General features: G+C 43.5%; 1 protein-coding gene across 1 annotated transcript in view; it reads left to right on the forward strand.

Moving 5' to 3' along the window:
• The window catches only part of GNA12 (G protein subunit alpha 12), a 58,452-nt gene extending 45,467 nt beyond the window's left edge, over positions 1-12,985 (forward strand). Inside the window, exons 4-5 of the mRNA XM_014306767.2 lie at positions 4,807-4,857; positions 5,834-12,985. Of these exons, the coding sequence (XP_014162242.1) occupies positions 4,807-4,857; positions 5,834-6,403 (621 nt within the window). The 3' untranslated portion in view covers positions 6,404-12,985. The remainder of the gene's footprint in view (positions 1-4,806; positions 4,858-5,833) is intronic.
• The last annotated feature ends 3,695 nt before the right edge of the window (positions 12,986-16,680 follow it).

A 16,680-nucleotide genomic window follows, 5' to 3' on the forward strand; every position in this document is an offset into this window, starting at 1 on the left:
GGGAACTGGACAATGGGATGGGTCACTGTCCTTTATGATCTGACCAAGGCTCACTCTGAATAACTGAGGGTTACAGTGGCAGGTTGATAAATTCTGGCCTTCCAGAACATGTCTGCTGAGTTTCTGGGGGTATTTTAAAGATTGCTGTGCATTATTTTCATGCAGTAAATACTGCTTGGGAACTCTGCCCAAAATGAGGCTATCAATGGCAAAGGAAGTGATGCCAGATTAGTTATAATATTTCTGTGGGGAGATTTCCTATGTGCTCTGAACGTAGCCTGAAGGGACAGGGATGTTGAGTTCAATCATTATTTTCATGGTGACTTATTTGGAGCTCATGTTAAGATGGCATTCACATTGCACAAAGTATGTAGATTAAAAATTCTTCTTTTTCGTGGCTTTTGCCCCTTGAGAATGCTGTGGTCAAAATAATCTAGCATATAAAAAGAGTTTTAGAGGACTATTTCAGGAAGCAGGAGTATATGTTTACATTTCAACTTTCCTCCCTTTCTCTTCCACCAGTCACTTTTTAAACAAATTGCACTATTTTCTCTGGCTTCACCCAACTTTATACTGCAGATAGGCCAGTTTAAAAGAATAACAATTTTTTTTCTTAAATAATCCAATAGCAATACTGCACTGTGGGCTCATTTGAGGCCTTGTGTTTGTGTTTCTTGATTCCCCCAGTTCCCAGATGTGCAGTGACTCATCCTCCTGAACAATGGGAACAGCATCTCCAACTCCTTCTCTTGGTCCCAGTGGCAGAACTGTTACTCAGAGGGTCTGGACTGCAGAGGGAGGGGAGCTCAGAGTGACAGAATGAGTCAGCCCAGCTTTGTGGTCACTCTTGTGTGGGGAGCAAGGAGTGGAGCACCAATGGTCACTGCTGTACTCTGGGGCACTAAAAAAGGATCATCTGAGCTACATAAAATTCATAACTCAGAGGTCAGTGCTCCCTCCCCCACCGCTGTCCCGTAAAACACGGGGTGTGGGTGCAGGAGACGCCACTGAAACATCTTGATTTATTATCAGGGAAGATGAAAATCCATAAAAATAGCCAACTAGCTTGTAACTTTCCAATGTGAAATGTACTAATCGAGGACTAGTTAAAAATAAAATAAAATAAATAAGAAATGTCAGTGCGTAAATGCTTCACTGACACACTCTGCTGGGACTGTGACACAACAGGGCTCCTATCTCAGTATTGTGCTGGTTGAAATTAAATAGTCTTTCATATTTTAAAAGCATTATTTATGAATAATGTTAGAATATTTTTAAAGGAAATAGTGTCCTATTAGGACAATGCAAGACAGCGTTTTTAAATCTGAAAGGCAGAAGCTCAACAGTTTTCTATGAGCACCACTGATCTGAGGAAGTTTCTGGAACTGCCACAGTTTTTCTTGCAACATCAGCTTGTAAAAGATCTGATCTGGATCTTTTTTGTTTGTTTTCTAAGTGAACACACCATGATGTGATTATATTTATGTAGTTACACTTTGTATAAATATACATATATTATAAATAACTTCAGCTTTCATTTCTACTTTGCAAGCATGGCTTGAAATAGATTGTGATGTTAAAATAAGCTTTTTTTCCCCAACAGAACCATTAAAATACTGAAATTGAAGTCATCAATCTGCATAAAGTTATTTTTAGTATCTGATGAATCAATTGCAAATATTTGCTGACACTTTTATAGGAAGTCATGGTCATGGACCTGAAATAACTGGCTGGGATCTGGAGGAGGAGAGCACTTGAACTGCTAATCCAGCTTTGAATGGAGCTGAATGGCTGGATGGATATTGGGGAAACACTAAATATTTGCAATGAAAAAGCCAAACCAGCTTCTTTATGGCCAGTGTCACGAAGGGAAAAAATAGCTCAACATAAAAGAGACAGCTGATATTTATTTTGATAATTACTTGCTTTGAATGGAAAATCTACTTTGATTTAGGAACTGTGTGTGTCTATTTATATACATATGTTTATATACATAAGCATTTGTTTTTATGTGTATGTAATACCCAAAGCATGAGACAGCTTTGCATAAATAATAATTTATTAGTGAATTCAAAAATCCATTGAAGTGCAGCTTGATATAGAATTCAGTGAATTTGACTTCTAGATGTAATTAATATTGCTGTCTGAATGACTAGGAAAAATGAATACAGAAAGGAATGTTCAGTTAGCATAATTGTTCTAATTAGAAACACTAATAGCAAACAGTTGTGAAACGTGGAGTTTCCATCTTTTCCTCATTTAATACATTACATGTTACTCATCACATCAGTTAATGCCCAGTGCCTGTGAGTGCTGCTGCCTGGAGGAGCTGAATGTGCTTCCCAGAACATCCCAGTTTGCTGTAAATCTGACTAAGATGTAGGACAAGGTTATTCCAGAAGCCCTTGGAGCAGGAACTGAGTTCACACTTCCCTAGGACTTAATAAACAATCATTAATCAGGGAATCATTAAAGCAGGAGGTTTTGAGTGTGTGCACTGCGTTTGGGCTTATTACTCTGGCGCATTTTTGGTGGGTGTTTTTCTTCCCTTCATGTTTGTGTGCTTTAATGTTTTGAGGGTTTTTTAAACTTCAAACCCTCTGGAGCTTGTTGAGGATTTGTTGTTTTGGCTGGAAACAGATATTTTGACTTAAGTCCTGGATGCCTTTGGATTCTGTGCTAGAAGAGAATATTCAGATTCCTTCAGATCTGTCAGACCATGCATATGGTGCTCACACCTGTTCCAGCCACCTGACTTACCCAGCTCTCCCAGTGCTTTGCCAATGCTGATTAAAATTTCCCTGAACAAATTATGTGGCTTAATTGCAACGTTAATAAGAGCTGGGTAAGAATCTGGAGAAGTTTGTTTTCCTTAAATCACTGCAGAAATGAACATGTATTTTTTCCATTAATCAGTTGATTTTCTTAGCTCCCTATCAACGTGCAGAATGTCAGAGTGATGGATGTGTGGGGTGGGAATTAGGGGAGGCAGAAGCTGTAAATCAGGAGGTCCTGCCTGTGTGTCCCTGTGTTTCACAGGCACGTGGCTGTTCCTGCTCCAGCCTGGGAGGGGGGACAGACAGGCAGGGACTGACAGACAGGGACTCTTGAAGCAGCTGGGTAGAAAATTGGAAGAATGTCCATGAGAAATGGCCCCTTTGCAGTATTTTTTGCACATCTGAAGGAGCTGTGTGGGATGGAGCACAACAGATAGAGAAGGGGTTTTTTGTAGCTTCAGTGATCTTTTCTTTCTGGGCTCTCCCATCTCCTGAATATGACTAATGCTGTACAGGAAGCCCTTTTCTCTTATTCATGCAGTCTGTGATATCTCTTCTGATCCACAGAGTGCCAAAAAATACAGGAAATTACTTTCACCTTATGAAAATTCATGATTGTAAGGAAGCTCTTAGAGCAATTGTTCTTTGGAAACTTCCCCTCTCCCCCACCCCACCCCCCAAAAAAAGAAGTGGTTTTTTTTCTGCCAGCAATCCATTGTAAATCTTTTGTTGATATGTGGTAGTCTTTTGCAAATCCGTGTGTTCTCTCTCCTTTATGAAAAGACACTTCCAGTTTTGAATGTTAAGAAATGAGCTGCAGCTCCTTTTGTGTGTGCCGTATGCTGGGAGTGTGTACTTGTCCAACACTGAATCCTCTGATCTCCAGTCTGATTCCTCACAATGAACTGTTGTGTTCATCTGTTCAGAGTTGTGCTGGGGGCAGTAATTCTGTCCTCTCTCAGGGCTATGGTGTAGAGGAGGATGTGAGGTTTAAGAGTTTCTATTGCAGCTGGAGTACTTGGAGGAAGTTCCATTCTGAATTAGTGACTTGGTGAGGGCACCTACTGTCATTTGGTCATGACTGACAGCCCTGCTCTGGGATAAGGAATGGGTTTTCCTGCCTAAAATCACTAAAAGGCACCAGATTTTCCACTTTTTCATTCTCATGACATGGCTATAACTCCAAGAAACATCCTGAACAATAAAGAAGGCTTACTGAATTACTTCTTCATGAAGGGAAGCATTTGCTGGAGGGTTTCACTCCAGAGTAGTCTGCATCTGTATGGAAACAATATTGTTATTTCTTTAAAAGTCTGTGCAGGGCTTCTTGTCCCCAATTAATGCAAAGGGGCCCTTGGTTTGGGTGGGACACACAGGCAAGCTTGTTTGATAAAACACCAAATCCTCTTACACAAGAGTAAATTTTCACACAAGAATGACTTCTCCCTGTACACATTCCTATCTTCTTCTTGATAAAATTGCTAAAAGACTTTTTACAAGATGAGCAAGTCTATTATTAAAAGTCTTGAGCCCAGAAGAGGAACTGTCTGTATAAGAGTAAGTCCTTGAAAAGGCTCCTTTTTTCCTTTGTTTGTGACAAGCAAGTCTAGCTTAAATTATCATAAATTGTGGGGGACTTAAATCTTCCACTTTTCTAGGATATGCTTTTGTTCACTGTTAGGAATTTTAAACAAACTACACTGGTTTCTTATAAATGTGTTTCATTTTTTACTCCCACTCAGTGTCAGTTAACTGTACTTATCTTACAAGGGGAAAAAAGCCAAATTCTTTAAGTCAAAGAACTGACTTTAATAACACTGCTCTTTTATTGTAGAGATTTACTGGATAGATCTGAGCATTTGTGCAAATCTCTTCTCAACTTAGAGTTGTATCACAGTATATCACCAATATATTTTTCTAACTGGAAAAATCAGTTAGACCTCAGTGCATGTTGGGAAGAAGGCCTTGGTTCTGTTGGATTTGCTGTCCTAGACACAAGCTCAGTTGCCATGTCTTTGCTTTTCCACAGGGTGAATCTGTGAAATACTTCCTGGATAACCTGGATCGGATCGGTCAGCTGGTAAGAAACCTTCTCCTTCTGAAGAGCTCCAAGAGACAAGGAGAGCCTGAGTGTGCTGTGATTAATGGGGTTTGCTTGGGGTTTTTGGTTTGTTTACGAAATAATTACGCATTAAATTCAGTGTTCTTTCTGTAGGAACAGTAAACTCCAGCTTTCTGAAGCTGGAGCTCAGCATTTGTTTAATCTTTTTTGACAGACAACAAATGGAAGTTGTATTTGCGCACATATTTTGTCAGCCCTTCTGTGCAGTCTCTGGATCTCATTTGCTTTTCCTGATGTTCTGATGGCTGCTGCTATGTAAGGTAGCAGAATGAAACCTTAACAAAATAAAAACCATTCCTAGCACTTGTAGGATTCAAAATCTGTAATGAAAACATCCGTCTGGACACTTGGAGGAGAAAGAAGAGAGATGATTTTCCAAAACAGTAGCAATGATAACGTTCTGAAGAGCAAATTTCTCTACAGCAGTAGATTGCCTGTGGCAGAATCTGTTGCTGTACTTGCTGGTCATAGAGTGTGAACCTGGAAGAAAAGTTTCCTCTAAAGCTTTCAAGATGGTCCTTGTAAGAGTAATGAACTGTGGAAAAGCTAGATTTTAAAAAAACCCCACCTTTTAGTGGTGATTTGATATGCTTTATTAAATGCTACCTAAGTGGCAGTAACACTGTAGCTAAGAATTTAATGAAAAAATACACTTCAATCTTAAACCAAGAGGCTTGATGGATGAAAGTGTGAAGTAGTGAATTAGTACTTCATTTTTGTTCTCATATGTCTCAGGATTCTCTGTAGCTGTTTACCAAAGTGTTGAGCTAAATGGTCAAGAGGCCCGTGTTTTTAAGTTGAGTATTCATTCTTCATCTGATTATATTTAAATTTAAAAGCAGCTTCTGGTGATTTTACCCATTCCTTCAGTATTCAGGCATTAGCCAGAATTTTTTAAGGACTTTTTTTGACACTTCTGTCCTTTCTTTTGCAGAACTATTTCCCCAGCAAACAAGATATTTTGCTGGCCAGAAAAGCCACCAAGGGGATAGTAGAGCATGATTTCATCATTAAAAAAATTCCTTTCAAGATGGTGGATGTAGGGGGACAGAGATCTCAGCGTCAAAAATGGTTCCAGTGCTTTGATGGAATAACTTCAATTTTGTTCATGGTCTCCTCCAGCGAATACGACCAGGTCCTCATGGAAGACAGGCGCACAAACAGACTCGTGGAGTCCATGAATATCTTTGAGACAATAGTCAACAACAAGCTTTTCTTTAACGTTTCCATTATCCTATTCCTCAACAAGATGGACCTTCTCGTGGAGAAGGTCAAGACTGTCAGCATTAAGAAGTATTTCTCGGACTTCAAGGGCGACCCTCACCGCCTGGAGGACGTGCAGCGTTACCTGGTGCAGTGCTTCGACAGGAAGAGGCGGAACCGCAGCAAGCCCCTGTTCCACCACTTCACCACGGCCATCGACACGGAGAACATCCGCTTCGTGTTCCACGCCGTCAAGGACACCATCCTGCAGGAGAACCTCAAGGACATCATGCTGCAGTGAAGGAGAGCAGCCCCTGCTCTGTTGGAATTTCGCTGGAGGGTTCCATCGAAGTTTTTGATCCTTTCTTTATGGGCCTTGCGTGCGGTGCGGGGCCCGTGCGAATTCCTTGGCTCAGGAATGCTGTACACTAGCCAGTCCAAACAGAGGAGCTCTATGCCGGAGGAGTCGTGTTGATGTTAGCTACTGAATCATTTGGACTAAAACACTACTGAAACCTGGCCCTGGTAGGTTCTGTACCGAGTTTGGAACGCTGAATGACACAACCACCATCTGCCTTCTTGGAGAACAGAAATCTCTGACAAACCGTGGATGGAAGACATGTTTCCAATGAACATGCTCATTTTTCAGACACTAATTGTACAAACTGCCTTTTTTTTTTTGTAGTTTGGAGGTGCTGAATCGATCAAACTAATCTAAACGTTATGAGATTGGCAGCTGTATTGGAGAATGTTAATGGAGGTTCCATTCTTAACCCTTAGGAGTATAACCAGGTCTTGTGTGTGTGTTCAGCTTTGCCAGGGGTCTAGAATCCACCTCCCAAGGTGGATGCACAGCTCTTGTCTGAAGGTTTTGCATGAGTCTCCCGAGGGAGAGGTCTAGAGCTGTGTAAGGAAACTCATGTTGGAGTAAATGGGATGGGACTTGAGGCCTCGCTGATTTGGAGAAGGGTTTATTTTGCACTATGCTTGGAGGGAAATCAGCATGGAAAACTGATTTCCTTGGTGCAGCAGCCTGTGCTGGAGCACCCAGCCATGTATCTGCACAGTGGCTGCTCAAGGGAGATGTGCTCCATGGCCAGCTAGCACTGTCCTCACACCCACAGTGGGCAGCATTTGTGAAGGTTCAGTATCTCATGTGACAGGGCTTCATCTGAACTCAGAAGTTTAGAAGCTGATTAAACTCTTTAAGCAAAGGTTTTGGTAGCACAGCAGCTGCTTGATTAGTTCCCAACAGCTGACCTTGTAGGAAGGCTGAACACCCTGGAGATCCCAGCTTTCCAGCTGCACTGATGGATTTGGACAGCAAGACCTTGCTGTAAAATTAGCCTTTAATCTGTGTCTTAATGGGATCTTCAGCCTGTAGTGATGCACATGGAACTCAGAGCACAGCTGGGTTTGGAGTCACCCCTTTGGGCAGTGGTTTGGGTGTAAAATGGCAAGAGGCTATGAACAATTTGGGTGTGAACTCCAAATTTTCTTGTGCTCTCAATCTCTGCCAGGTGCCTTTTCTGTGTACAGACATTGAATTTTTTCTACTGCAGTGGGGTACATGGACAAACTGAAGATATTGTAGTGCTATCCTTTAGGTAACTCAAACATAGTTTACTGTGCAATTTTTGTCATAGTTTTTATCCAAGGATAAAACCTGAAGGGCTGTTTGTACCCATAAAAAGTCAGCATAAAAAGTCCCTGGAGTTCTTATCCCCTTTGAGCCTGTAATGGCATGTCAAAACATGCAAAGTTTTACTTCAGCTGGTAGTCCCATGGGAAATGTGGTCAAAGAAAAGTCCTGTTCTGTTGTCCTTTCATGTTAATTTGGATAAAATCTGGAATCTTTCTTCCCCTCTGAAGCTTGCAGATGTTCATATCAGTATTTTTGTGTAGTTTCCTGATGTAGCAGCCTCCTGGCTTTCCTTGTGCAGGCTCCAGAGTGGAAAAGCTGTGGCTGTGTCAATGCCTGAAACAGGCACAGGATCGACGTAAGAAGCAACTGAGAAGTTGCAGATGGGAAAACCTAACTTAAATTTCAGCAAACTTAAACAGGAATTAGCTTCCTTGTAACAAGTCTTATTTTGCCAGGACCAACTCTGTCTTTTAAATATTTATTAATTTTTAGCCTTGAAGGGGAAGAATGTTATGTGACTAATATTCAGATAGGGGGAAATCTTCAGATTATTACATTTGAAAAGGAAAATGTTTCACCACAGCGTGATGCAAACGAGTTTACTCATCACATAAGGTTGGTTTCTGTGAGCCCATTTGTTTGGCTGAAGACTAAGGCTGCTTTCAAAGCTTTCAGATGTTTTCTGAGTTCTTGGTAGTGGTTTTCACTTCACACAAGACACTGGGAAAGAGGAGGCAGTTGTGGGCTCACCTGACTTGTAGGTTGACTTGACTTTAGTTCTTAGTTTGCTGTGAGCTTTATTCTTTCACTGAATTTTCCAGATGAGTTAACATAATGCTTGTTTTCTCAAATTAGTTAAACATTCCCTTTCAACTGTATTTTTTCTCAAGAATTACCTCAGTTTGGTGTCTGAATCTACTGTAGTTTTACCTGGGAGGCATAGCATGGAATTTCTGTTCTGTTTTTCTCTTGACACTCATCCATGGTTTTGTATCCTTAGTCACCTTATGGATTTACCCTCAACAGAGCTGATGATGCAACTTGTATTTTAAATAACTTAAAATCTGCACCTGGAAAAGAAACAGCATGAGAGATCTCACTCTGAGCTCTCAAGCTGCTTTTTTTTTTGTATGATATGGCAGTTTTGCACACTAAATCAGTTTTAGGGAACCAATTTGCCCACCTTGGGCCCATTATTGCCTTTCTTGTTTTAATTGATGAAATGGGCCTGGATGTGGGGCTGCAGCTGCAGGTGAAAATCTGTGTTTTGGCTCTGTGGGCTCAGAGTTCTGTCAGGTTGGGATGGTGATGGATCACACCAGGAACCAGGTCAGGAAGCTCTCCTTGCAAAATTCAAGCTCTTCCCAAGTTTGCAGAGGAGCTGGCTTGTGAGTAAAAAGGACTTGGGGATCTTTTTTGAACTGTCAGCTTTCTCTGCAAAATACTCATATTGCCGCAGCTGAGGGGGCTTGGGGGTTTTTTCCAAGGAGAGTTGTAGCATAATAAAGCCAGAAAATCATGTTGTGGTAAATCAGTGAATTACTAAAGCAGAGCTTAGGTAGATGAGGTTGTTCACACTTCTAGGGACAGGCCTGGTCAGTTGCTTAGTCCTTTCACCAGAAACAAATAGAAGACTTTATTTTAAGTGACATCCTGGAGAACTTTGCAGGTAAACACAGCTGGAGAGAACATCTTTTTTTGTTAGTTTTATAGGCTTATTGTTCATTTGGCTGGTCAGGAAATGGGTCACAGGCAGGATGATGATCAGATGGAGACCTTGAACAAGTACTTTTTTTTTTTTTAAGAAAAAAGCAGCTTTTTGCTGTCACTCCTGACACCCGGGGTCAGTGACAGAATATTGCAGAGGGGTTGTCTCTCCTGAGGACAAAGAGAGGAAATTCTTGCAGCCTGTGCTTGGGGCAGAAACTTACATAAACCTGGAGCTGAAGTAGAAAAACTAAGTGGGAGTCATTTTTCCAACACTACTTCATGTCTGTTGTCCTCAAAACAAGTGTTAAGCTAATAGAGTGTGTCAGCACTCCTGCAGTGCTGGCAGGCTCTGAGCACTCCTTAGATGCATTGCAAGGTGACTTGGTGGAGTTCAAAAGGATGAGTGGTTTTCTGTAAGTGACATATTCAATAGGCACTTGTCACTTTGAAGGAAGGAAATAGTTCTTAATGTTGAAAATTACCTAATGGTGGTTATGGAATTGAAGTTACTGGCCACTCAGTTTTACAACTCAAAGATACTTTCAGTTTCATGCAGAGAATGGATCTTATTTAATATGGCAGCCTAGATGATTTGACTTATTAACTTGATAATATATTTAATTTTTTTAATTGCTGCTGTGTAGAACCTAGAACTAGGCATGTTACAAGAATGAAGCTCCTGAAGATGACCATTCCCAGGCCTTCTGAGGCAGGTAAAGCTGAGCTGCAGCCAAGCAGGCAGAGTAGAGAAAGTAATGGCAAATAAACCACAGGGAAATGGAGGAGGAAGAGCTCATTTGTACATGGCACTGGAGACAAAAATATAATTCCCTTAGGACAGCTGAAGTGGCATTTGGTGTGAAAAGTGGTGCATTTGGAGTGTGTCCTATCCTGTCTGTGTTCCCCCCATCCCCATGGCCTCATTCCCTCTGGGAATTCCCATCCTGGTCACTGTGATCTGCAGAGAAATGTAGAATTAAAGCAGTTCAAAGAGCAGATGTGGTACCACTGAAGAAACCAGCAGCTCTCTTTGGTGACAGACAGCTGCCTTCCACAGAACAGCATTTTAGAGAACAGGTCCTCTGCTGCCTTTAGATGGCTGTCTTTGTATTAACTATGTTTTAACTTATATTAACTTATGTTTTGGAGTCTTTTCTATGTGTGTACTTCTTTATTTCTGGGGAAAAAATCCTTTTGTGTAGGGACCTAGAGGATTTCTCTAGAAGGCCCCTCTGATTTTCAAGCAGTGAGTTTTGACACCTGACTTAGCTTGGCTCCTGTCATCAAATTTTCAGGAGTACCTGCTGCATTGATGGATGATTTGATGTGTGCCAGCTTGAGAGACAAACATGATATGCAACAACACCTCCACACAGTGCAGTTTGTCATGTAAACCAAACACTGAGCTCATGATGAGAACTGTAAGTTGAGCAGTACCCTCTTTTCTGTGTTCTCTTTCTAGTATAAAATCACGTGGCGTAGTCAGGGGTTTAATATAGCACTGCCAATTCTTTACCTCATACTCTGTAATTCTGTAACACAAAGTGCTGGGTGGGGTGTTTCAGTAGCAGCTATAAAACATCTGTGCCTACTTTTGTAAATGAGCTTTTAACAGTTTTTTTAGGGAGCATCCATTATGGATCAGGAAGACTGGCGTGGTCTGGGCCAGGCTTGGCCTGAGTTAATGCTGACTCCACACAGCTCTAGGTGAGGACTGTCTAGCCTAGTGAGGAGTAATTGGTAATGCAAGACCTAGTGCTTTTTAATAATGCCTGTTTTGTAATTAGCTGGGGTGATCTCTGCTTTGTGCTGTGACGTGGGCACTTCTTTGTTTTAACACTAATCTTTTTTTGCATAGATGGAAATGAGTAAAGCCAGGAGATTTGGAGCTGAAGCTGCCTCTCTGCTAACCAGGTGATGCTGCCTCTTTGCTCACCTTGGTGGTTGGGCAGTCCAGCTCAATCCTTGACATTTTTATCTTGACAGTGGCATTTGGAAAGCAGTGTTAAAGTTTGTCTGTGTGTTGATATGCTTGTGTTTTACTGGGTGGGGAGTGTGGAGGTTCTAGATTGTCAGTGCTGGTGGTTCTGTGCCTGGCTTGAGGAGCTGTCCCAGCCCAGCTCTTGGCCTGTGACTGAAGGTTGGATCTTCTGTCCGGTGTGAAAATAGTCAGAGTGGGGAGAAAGAGCAGCACTAACTTCCAAGGTGGGCATTCTGGTAAAAAAAAAAGCCAAAGTATGTTGGAGGGGAGCAGGAGAGGGGAGCTAGTGTCTAAACAGATGCCAAAAGCTGATGGTGCTTGAAGGCTGTATTGAAGTGAAATGCCATCTGCCCTGACCCAAAAGCTTTGAGTGACTCCAGAGAGCCATTGGCTGTGAATTAAGAGCAGCAGGCTGGCAAGGCTGGCCCTGCCATTGTAAATCTCTCTCTTCATCTGTTCATCACTGGGTGCTAAAACTCAATTTTGATAAAATACAGTATGCAGATCTCTGGCCAGACAGTGCATCTTACTCCTTCCTGACAGCTGCTTAAACTTTCTTCAAGATACCAGAGCACAAGAAGGTAAGAGGCTGTTTCCATTCTTTGAATAACAACTACAACTGATGGAGAGCAACATTTTTTTAATAAGTAGGACCTGAGAGAGCATCTTTTGAGGGAAGTGGCAGGTTTTGAGTAGCACAACTTCTCTGCTGTCACTTGCCACCGATCTCTTGTGCAGGTGGTTGGGCACAAAGGCTGAGAGGAGGTGGCAGAGAGCAGGGCCTGGGGGGAGAAAGGATCTGCTGGGAGCTCACGAGGCTTGGGAAGGTGCTTGGTGGACTTAGGTTTGGAGAGGTGTGTTCAGAGTCCTGTCTGCATTGGAGCCATTAACCCTCTGTGGGATAGGGAGAGTTCCTCCAGTTGTGTTGTCTGGAATGTGGAATGGGCTTGAATTGATGATACAGATTAAAAGGTGTTTCTGGAGACTCCACTGAACAGCAGTGCTGGTGTTTCTTGCTCTAGTGAGGAGTTGTCTTGTTTGTGGAATCAATACAAAACAAACTGACAAAACACCAGGTTGTCTGTGGCACAACCACATAGCTTAGGAAGCCAAGTGATGTTATCTTTTATTCTGCAATGTACTTGCTCTCTGGTGCCTATGCATTAACACACATACTATGCAATATCAGTCTTTTTTTTTAAACCAGTTCACTACATTGGGCAAGAAAGGCCTGAGTTTAGCCTTAATTTTCTTAACAATTCACAGGAAAGTACTTTAAAAACAGTGACAAACTAAAAGAAGGTGGAAAATGCATAAAGTAAAAGCACAGTCCCAGACTGCTCACATAAGTGTCTTTCTAGCACCAAAACAGCATCCGTGATAGAAGCAGCTACTTGCTGTAATAGTTTCAACTTATGAAAACTGTGTACTAGATAAAATTATATTGTGATGTGTAAAAAGTGTATTTTATAGCTTTGGTGACTTAGTTTACTGTTTTGTATATATGAATTTTATAAATCTATTAAAACTTGACTTGTTATACTGTTCTTATGGGTTTCATCTTTCAGCAGAGTTTGAGGTGACTTCTTTTCTTTATTACGTTTTTTTTTTCTGTGACAGAGTTGCCTTTTGAACAAACAGCAGCATAGACTGGATGGAAGTGCAGTTGTCATGCCATGAAATCCCAGTCTGTAACCTTGAGGTATCTCCCACTCCTCCAGTCCTGGTTGGAATCATTCTTCTGAGTGTGTCCAGGAGCTCAGGCAGGTGACACGTTAACCTGTGTGAAACTTGGAGCTCGTTCATCTGGGGCATTCTGGGGCTGGCTGGGGGATTTGCGCTGCTGGGAGGTGGGAGGGGAGGCACAGCTGGACTTTGCTGATGTATTTTGGGCTCAGCAAGGGAAGAGAATTGGGCCTGTTGAGATGGAGATTCCTCAGTGCTGTGTAGGATGTGATAATCAATAGCCATGGGGGCTGATAAATAGCCATTGGCCTTTCCCAGGGCCAGGCCCCTGTCTGGCAGCACAGCAGAACCTTTGGAGGGTCACCAGTGTCCCTGTCACACAGCATTGCCCTCCTGTGCTGCCAGACCTCGGGCTCCAGTCCTTTGGAATGCCGTTAACCTTACCTCACCTTCCCTCACTTCCAAAGGTCACATGTGGCAGAGTTTTGTGGCCAGTCTTGATTGTTTCTTGTGCAACCTATTAGTGCCAAGTCAGTTCCACTGCCAGTGCACAGCTTGAAACACTTCATGGAGCATTTTTGGTCCTTTCTACCAACAATTGGAAATGCAGCACTTCAGCTGCATCAGGTTTTGGGAGTGGCTGCCTCTGTCCCTGGAGCTGGGGGCACTTTCAGGTGAGATTTATTGCCAGTGTTCAGCATCTCTGCTGAGCAGCAATTGCAAATTCAGTTTGCTCTAGCAGAAGGTGCCCAGGTGTGATCACTGTAACCTGAAAAGCTCTCAGCAACAGCAGCAGCTCCAGGGGATCTCTTTGCTGAGCTCTGTGGAGCAGAGTGGCCCTTTTGGGGCCCAGGTGTTGCTGTGGGATGCCCTTTGCTAGCTCAGCTGTGCAGATGCTGCTCCATAAGAGCAGAGCTGCAGCAGTTGGTTCTGCAGGTGGGTTTGTTCAGTGCCAGTGAGTGCTTGTGCCTCAGGGAGAGCCTAAACTCCATATATTATCTTGGAATTACCTTCCCAGGAGCAGCACAACTCCCTGTTCACAACCTGAGTATCTCTTGTGCGATTTCACTAATCCAACACTGAAGATAAAAGGGAAAACATGTCTGTTTCCCCAGGGAGAGGCTGCTCTAAAATGCAAAGTATAGCTTGTATTTTTGCTCAAGTGTACAAGGTGTAAGCTTTGGGGTGGTTATAGTAATATTAAAGTATTCCTTAGAACTCTTTGAGGAGAGAAATTAAATAAATCCTTGTGGTCTCTAGCCCCAGCATGGTATCTCATTATCCTTACAGACTGGGAGGAAGTTTACTCAGTTACTAATCCCAAATTCTTGCCACTCTTCCCAGGACTGACTGGCATCTTGGGAAGCTGTGTGGTGTTAAGGCAAGAAGAGTTAATTAGGATGAGTGCTCAGGGATTTTTACCAAAAGTAGCTTTCCCTTAAAGCCTCAGTTTTGCACAGCAGAAGCAGATTTCAGTGAGAAGTTCCATTTTTAGGGGAGAGGTGGTCACAGCCACTGTTAAATCACAAAGTGATCATGCTAGTGAAATGTCTGTGGAAGGTGCTGCTTTTTCCTCTCCCCCCCTTGCAAGCTGTTGCAGGCAATTGCACCCCTAACTAGTAAAGAGCATGGAATTTTTAATTGTGTTGGTTTTTTTTCCCTCTGGACAGTGGCTTTGTCTCCCCTCTCCCTTCAGCTCCAGCAAGTCCTTGTTTTCAGAGCAGCAGTGGAATGTTCTGCCTGTTTATTCTTGGGAGAAGATATTTGTCTTTATGAGCTCGTAAAGCTATTAAAAGCCTGGTTTTTACTATGTTCAGCATTAGACTTTAGAAGTTGCTTCAAAACAAGTGTCCTTGAGCTTGGGGCAGAAGGGGTGTGCCTGAGCTGCCTTGGTGGGGCAGGGTGCTGCAGGTAGCCACAGGATACACAGGATGGTGTGGTTTGGGAGATGCTCTGAGCCACAGGAGCCCAACAAGGATCTGTGCTGGGCTTTAGGGGTTATTACATGGAAACCAACAGCAGCTACAGGGAGGAGGTGCTGGTTCTGCTGGGGGATCTCCTGAAGGTGGCTCAGGTGCAGGATTCATGGTGTGCCTGTTACCACGAGCCAGAGGAGCACCAGCAATGCCTTCCAGGGCTGCCAGCCAGAGCCCTGGGCCATGCCCCAGGAGCTTGGGGCAGGCTGCTGGCACTGTGTCCCTCTGGGACCTGCTGGCCCTGCCCATCTGGGCGCCCCTTTCCTTCCCCTGCCTCTCTTCTGCCAAAGGCTCTCCAGGCTGTGGCTGAGGTGCTGCACAGGGACCACCCAGGTCTCCTGCCTGCCACACACAGGAACTGCTCCTGCACCTTCTGTAACCAGCCCCAGTCCTGGCTGCTGCACTGCAAGTGATTTCTGCATGTTGGATTTATGTATAGAGCACCCTGCTCCTTCTTACTGATGGAGCTTGATCCACAGCTTGACCATCTAAAGTGACTCCTAATTATTGCATCTGGATTTCTGTTTCACAGCTTACTCAGCTGCTCATTAGCTGCAAGTTATGTTCCCACACCTTTCCAGGTAGAAGGATCTCCCCAGGAACCTGCTGCTTAACATGCAGGAAATCTCATTTAGGGGCTTAACTTCAGTTTGGCCTACTGCTTATTCCTGTGCCAGCTGTTTTTTGCCCCCCTGCAGCTCTGGTACATGCAGAGAGAGGTAGGAACTGTGCCTTTGTGCTTTAGTTCTGGTTATAACCTTCATTTTCAGTGTAACTTTGGCCAGTGATTTGTTCCTCTGTGACCCAGGCTGCCTCCAGGCCTTTCACTGCTGTGGGCTGGGGCAAAGTGCTGCTCACAGACCCTGCAGGAAACCTTTGCTGCTGTGAAGAGGAGTAATGTCTTCACATGACCAAACCCTGCAGTGGAATATTGCAGGGACCTTCTCCTCCAACTGCTGAAGAACTTCCAAGTGTTTTCAGCCACTTTCTGCCTCTTGCCTGTGGGCACTGCTGAGCTGCCCAGGTGAAAGCTCTGAGTTGCCATCTCATTTGTGTCTTACCTGCAGCACTTGTGGACAAGCTGAGCGGGTAAGTGCTGGTGCTGGCAGTGATGGTGTCAAAAATACCCATTTGCAGTCACAAGAGCTCTCAGCAGAAATTCCTGCTCTCACAGCAGCACTCACGTGTGCCAGGTGTCACAAGGAGTCTCCATCTGTGACTTCTGCCAGCCCTTCTGTGCCACCCCACTCCTCTGCTGTCTCTGGAATTTTATGATGGGAAGCTGCCTCTGTTCCCTTGGGCAGGATTGTCATCCTGAGCCTCTTTCTGGGAAGTTTCTAAAGTTCAGCCTAATAATTCAGTACAGAATCAAGGAGGAGCAAACAAGGCTGAACAGAGAGTAATCTCTTGCTTAAAATAGCAAATGTGTTCAGGCAACAAATGAGCGAGTTCGGGGGCAGAACTGGGATTTGTAATTCAAGCAGGGTTTGTTTGGAAGGTTTCTGCTGCTGGGAAGAATGTCTTGGATGAGAAGCCTTGGATGAGGAGCCGTCACCTTTGTGGCTGGCTGGGGGGGGGGG

Source organism: Geospiza fortis, unplaced genomic scaffold (assembly GCF_000277835.1).
Source record: "Geospiza fortis unplaced genomic scaffold, GeoFor_1.0 scaffold237, whole genome shotgun sequence".
In the NCBI taxonomy this organism is placed as follows: domain Eukaryota; kingdom Metazoa; phylum Chordata; class Aves; order Passeriformes; family Thraupidae; genus Geospiza; species Geospiza fortis.